The sequence below is a fragment of the Mastomys coucha genome, unplaced genomic scaffold, assembly GCF_008632895.1.
Source record: "Mastomys coucha isolate ucsf_1 unplaced genomic scaffold, UCSF_Mcou_1 pScaffold21, whole genome shotgun sequence".
Classification (NCBI taxonomy): Eukaryota; Metazoa; Chordata; class Mammalia; order Rodentia; family Muridae; genus Mastomys; species Mastomys coucha.
This window is the reverse complement of record NW_022196904.1, coordinates 90220243-90226242: the sequence shown is the minus strand read 5'-3', so window position 1 is coordinate 90226242 and position 6000 is coordinate 90220243. Positions and strand designations below refer to the sequence as shown.

The following is a 6000-nucleotide window of genomic DNA, read 5'->3' as shown; positions in this document are numbered from 1 at the left end:
TTTTGGAGGGGAAACTGGGAATGGAGAAATTTACATGTAAATAAAGAAAATATCTAAAAAAAAAAGTCTTGGAGAGAAGGGACTCAACCACCAACCAAGGACTATACATGGTGGGACTGATTGTTCTGGCAGCATGTGTACAGTAGAGGATTGCAAAGCTGATCATCATTGGGAGGTGAGACCCTTGGACCTGTGAAGGTTCTGTGCTCCAGTGTAGGGGAATGCCAGGGCCAATAAGTGGGAGAGGATGGGTGGCAAGCATGGGGAGGGGAGAGGCAACAGGGGTTTGTTCTTGTTGTTTTTGTTTGTTTGTTTTTTGGAGGGGAAACTAGGAAAGGAGAAATCATATGACATGTAAATAAAGAAAATATCTAATAAAAAAGTCTTGAAGAGATCAGGAATTCATGGCACATACCTATACACAATAAAAGCAATACACAGGAAGCCAACGGCCAACATTGAATTAAATGGAGAGAAACTTAAACCAATTCCATTAAAATCAGGGACAAGATAAGGCTGACCACTCTCTCCCTATCTACTCAATATAGTACTTGGAAGTTCTAACTAGAACATTAAAACAACCAAAGGACATCAAGGGGATACAAATTGGAAACAAAGAAGTGAAAGTATTGATATTCACAGATGATATGATAATATACATATGCAACTCCAAAAATTCTACCAGAGAACACCTTTAGCAAAGTGGTAGAATACAAAATGAACTAAACAAAATCAGTAGCCCTTCTTTATACATATGATAAAGAGAAAGAAATTAGAGAAACAAGATCCTTTTTAATAGCCACAAATAATAGAAAATATTTTGGTGTAACGCTAACCAAGCAAGTGAAAGACCTGTATGACAAGAACTTCATGTCCCTGAAGAGAGAAACTGAGGAAGATATAAGATGGAAAGGTTTCCCATGCTCATGGATCAGTACGACTGATATAGTGAAAATGGCTATCTTAACAAAAGCAGTCTACAGATTCAATGCAATTCCCATAAAAATACAGGAACCAACAGGTTGATCATTGAAATCCAGTCAGAGACCCCCAAAACAAATCCACACACCTACAGACACTTGACTTTTGGACAAAGGCAAAACAATACAATGGGAAAAAGAAAGCATCTTCAACAAATGGTGCTGGCCTAATGTCTCCAAGTAGAATAGTGAAAATAGATCCGTATCTATCTTGAGTTGGTCCTGAGGACAACTCAAGACCAAGTGGATTAAAGATCTAAACATAAAATCTAATAGAAAAGAAAATGAGGAATAGCCTTGAATGCATTAATACAGGAGACAACTTCCTGAGCAGAATACCAACAATTGATAAAAGGGACCTCATGAAACTGAAAAGTATGGGGTTGGCTCTCTCCCAGGGGATGGGTTTCAAATGGGGCAGTCATTTGTTGGTTGTTTCCTCAGTCTCTGCTTCATCTTTATCTCTGAAAATCTTATAGGTAGGACAAATTTTAGGTTGAAGGTTTTTGGGTAGATTGATGTCCTCTTTCCTCTTCTAGAAGTCCTGCCTAGCTATAGGAGGTGGCCGCTTCAGTCTCTATCACGCTTTGGTAGAAATTTCACCTAGGATTACCTGCATAGATGCCCTGTATCCTCTCCTGTCTCAGGCCTCCAGCTAGTTATCAGAGATGTCTCCGTAGATTTCCTTCTCACTCCCAGCCCTCTCCCACCTCCCTCTCTCCCCACATCTGATTACCATCCCCACTCCCCTCCTCAACTCCCCTCCTACCCATTCCCTTTTCCCATCCACCTCTGATAACTATATAGTTTCTCCCTTTGAGTAAGATTCATTCATCTTCCCTTGGTGGCAGGGGTTGGGAAGGGCATGGCTCAGCCATTAAAAGCTGGGTGTACAACCAAAAATATAGCCTTTCTTTCTTACAGTTCTTTTTACTTCCCCTAAGCATTGTATGGCAGATCAGTAACAAAATGGACCATGTGGGAAAAATGAATTTATCATTTTCAATTTGGAAGAACTATGCAATCTACAACCCTTCAAGATAGGAGACTTACAGGCCGCAGCTTGCCATATGAGGAGTCGGGAGTCTGTCTTGAGGCCTGTGAGAATCCTGGTGATTCAGCATGAAGGCTGTTTTCTAAGGAAGAGAATCCAAGAGATTGATGAGTGAATGGTAAAGATGCTAGTGTAGTTGTAAGTGGTGAGGGGCAGATGCCCAGAACTCTTACCATTGGCTGAAGGAGACCGAGGGAAGAACTGGGAACTCCTCTTATCTGGACTGGGATAAGGGCTGCTGGGAGGCTGGTCATACAGAGGCAGTGGAGGCAGGGATGTGTGAGGCTTGGGGGATGGAGAGATCTGCAGCAAAGGAGGCAGAGTTACCAGGTGATCTCCTCAGGAGGGAGAGCTTGGCTGCTTTGCTGCTCAGCGTGCCTTCTCTTTCTTTGGAGCTCACTATAACTGTTAAGGGTTGTCAGCCTCATAGAAGCAACTGGAGCTAAAATAAATCCTGAAGCTTCAATTTTGTGTTGCATTACATTATCCTACTGACACAATCTTAAACCATTTCCAAGTCAACCATTCTCTGGGGTTCTCTATTAGGCAATTTAGTTAAATCTGTGAAGAACAAATGGGGTCTGTGTGTGTTTCTGACTTCTCTGTTTTCTACATGTCAGACTAAGCAGTCACAATCCCATGCCTTACCCTTCCATCTGTTCTGCCTGCTGGAACAAGAGGACAAATAAAACCGACAATTTCCTGTAAAACCACACTTAGCTGTGGTAGAAAACTGAGCCCCCTAGAGCTCTGGTAGAACTTGGGAGAGACAGAGGTTCTCATGAGGTAAGACAGTCTAGCCTGGTTAAGGACTATACTGTGAAAGCTAGCTGCAGACAATACACCCTCTCTCCCTGGCTTCTTTCTCTCCAGCAAAATCATCTTTCAAATGTCCTATGAAACTTAGTATTTTAATGAATTCAGAGAAAACAGCATGGGAAAGAGAATGAGATATAAGATGGCCATTTTCTACAAGGTCCTGACAAGCCTCTAGTTTTCTAAACTCAATTTGTGTAAACACTTGGCTACTAAGGAGTAGAAGGAAGGTGAGGCTTATCGATTTTGCTCCTTCTCACGTGCCTGAATCTCTCTTGTCCATGGAGTGTCGCCATTCTCGGAGGCCGAGAGCTCTTCCACTAGCACCGATGGGAAAACGCCAATTCGACCACTGAACTCCCCTTCCCAGAAGCCATCATCATCTTGGTTTTCTTTGTTCAAGATGCGGATAATTGCTCCCTCGGGAAAGGACAACTCATCATCTGTCTGGCCCTCATAATCATAAAGTGCTTTCACAAAACAGACTGGAAGCAAGAGAAAGACAAACTGGTAAGAGATAGACAGATGCACTGCTTTTGTCCTTGTTTTGAGAGAATGTCTGAAACTTGCAATAATCCTGCTTCAACTCCCAACTACAGAGTAGCAGGCATACTCACAACATGTCTAGCAAGATGGACTGATTTATGACAACTAGTGAGCATCACACAAGACAGAGTAAGTTTTAAGTTATTATTCACTCAATATCTTTATGCTTCTGCTTATCAGGGCTAGTGCTATCAAATAGAGGAAGACATAGGACATAACGTGCTTTAAAATCTACCGAAGGCTAATTTTCAGGTACTAATTTAGGTAAAAACCATGACCAGATTGAGTGTTTGATTTTAGTCTTTACCACTGGCATCTCCATTCAGGCTGCCTGAAACAAGTTCTGCTTCTGTGGAATTGCTGGACGTGTGTGACCGACTGTCCAAAGCAGCCAAAGACTGTAGCATGCTCAGTAGGCTGTTTGAGGTGGGAAATTGTAGGTATTTTTCTGGCACATAACCCACTTGGCCAACTTTATTTCGAGCCTGTGTAAAATGACAAGGGGAAAAAAAACAGGTTTGTATACAGAATTTGGACAGAGCATACCAAGAACCAAAACAAATACCTAAAACATCACAAGAAAGGGTGATATGAGCAAAGGAATTATACCTTTACCCAGTCTTCCATATCTCCATCTTCAATCACTTCTAACACCTCATGTTCCTCAATGGTCAACTCATCTGGTTGAGAAGCCTGCAATGTAGGATGGCCATGAACAAAATCAAAAAGGTTAGATAAAGGGCAGATGTGAGCTGGTCATAACAAAAGCCAAGGGTCAAAACATCAAAATGATTTTGAGAAACAAAATTTCAGTGTTGTAAAACTATCATAATGAGGTGAAGTTTTACTTTTGAAAACTAAACAAAATAAAACTGCAACAGAAACTGGATCCTCAAGAGGTAATCAGGTTCAGTGAGCAGAGTGCTCTGCTGGAAGCAGAGGGCCTAGATGTTGGCTCCAGCTTGCTTATTTGCTGTAAGTTATTCAGCATAATGTCTCCATTTACTCCAAATGCCAGCCTTGCCATTCTCTGAAGAATGGTGGTCAATGTGGCAAGTATAAGCACGGAACCAAGATGACCTGGGAGGTGTGAGTTACAGAGAAGGCACTTGAATGGACGTGCATGCAGTGGAACACAGACACTATGTACATGGATTGCATGTGGCTTGAGCAATGCCCAGGACTCTTCTGGAAGCACTGAAAAGTCATGGCCAAAAGAAGAAAGTTATGAGTAAGCCAATGATTGCAGCTGGGTTTTGCTCCACCTTGATATGGAGACTGGGCTGATCCACATAAATAGTTCTCCATTAGCTGTAGTTGCTTTTCTGTGTCAGTTGGCACCCACCACAGTGTCTTCGTTTGAGACACAGAACCTGCAGGAAACTCAGATGCTCCAGAGGAAACTCCACAGAGAGAGCCTCCACTAAGGCTTCCTGAAGTGTCTTGTCTGACACATGTGACATTTGTCTTCTGGTTCTCTAGTAAAAAGTCTTCAAAGCTTTCCCCAACCCCACTACCACACAAGGCCTTATCATTCTTCAAATATCAAGTATAAAAATCTCCAAATTATGCAAACAAAAAGAAAGTAATAAAGTGAGTCACTTTTTTTTTTTTTTTTTTTGGATAGAGGGCAGCTTGGGCACCCTGAGGCCCAAGCTGCCCTCTATCTTGCTATGTAGCTGAGGACTTTGAGGAGCCTGAATTTCTGATCCTCTTGCATCCACTTACTGAGTGCCAGGTATGCTGCATTACAACTGAGACGTATTTCCCATTTCATTAAAACTCAGATTATGGGTGATGTCATAGCTTTCTGACACAAAACAGGACTGAAGATGAAGGACCATTCATAATACTCCAACAACAGATTTTAAGTACATTACCACTGACTTCAAAATATGAAGAAAACTATTTACTCTTGATATTTTTTTCCCCAGTGGAATTTTCTTGTTACTCTGAAACTACATTGTGTGCCAGAGACAGGGTGACACATGCCTTAATCCCAGGTTGAGACAAGAAGAGGAGTTCCAGGCTAGCCTGGGCTACAAAGGGACATTTTTTGTTTTGTTTTGTTTTGTTTTTCGAGACAGGGTTTCTCTGTGTAGCCCTGGCTGGCCTCAAACTGAGAAATCCACCTGACTCTGCCTCCTAAGGGCTGGGATTAAAGGTGTGCACCACCACCACCCGGCACAAAGGGACATCTTTAACATAGGAACACAAAAGCATACACAAAAAAAATACAACCAAACAAAACCACTAGTAAATATACTAGCAAAAGGCACCTTTGTAATGAAGTTACTTTCCTTAGTACATGGCAAGACTTAGTATCAGTACAACCAGGTTTGAGTGTGTGTGAAGGCAAGGAAGAGGGGGACAGAGCACCTTTATTATTATTTTATCTTTTGGTATTTTGTCCACAGAGTTTCTCTGTGTGTGTCCCTGGATGTTCTGTAACTTGCTCTGTAGACCAGACTGGCCTTGATCTCATAGAGATCTGCCTGCCTCTGCCTCCTGAGTGCTGGGATCAAAGGTGTGCACCACGCCCATGAGGCTCAGGGTACATAAACATACTATTGTCCTGTGCCTATCTATGGAGGCCCATGTCTA

At 42.1% G+C, this 6000-nt stretch overlaps 1 protein-coding gene across 2 annotated transcripts in view; it reads right to left on the bottom strand.

Moving 5' to 3' along the window:
- The window catches only part of Fchsd2 (FCH and double SH3 domains 2), a 184679-nt gene that overhangs the window by 6878 nt on the left and 171801 nt on the right, over positions 1-6000 (bottom strand). For both annotated transcript variants that reach the window (XM_031387572.1, XM_031387573.1), the window contains 5 exons: positions 4006-4089; positions 3704-3881; positions 3115-3335; positions 2208-2337; positions 2034-2116 (listed from right to left, as the gene is read on the bottom strand). In XM_031387572.1, the coding sequence (XP_031243432.1) occupies positions 2034-2116; positions 2208-2337; positions 3115-3335; positions 3704-3881; positions 4006-4089 (696 nt within the window). The remainder of the gene's footprint in view (positions 1-2033; positions 2117-2207; positions 2338-3114; positions 3336-3703; positions 3882-4005; positions 4090-6000) is intronic.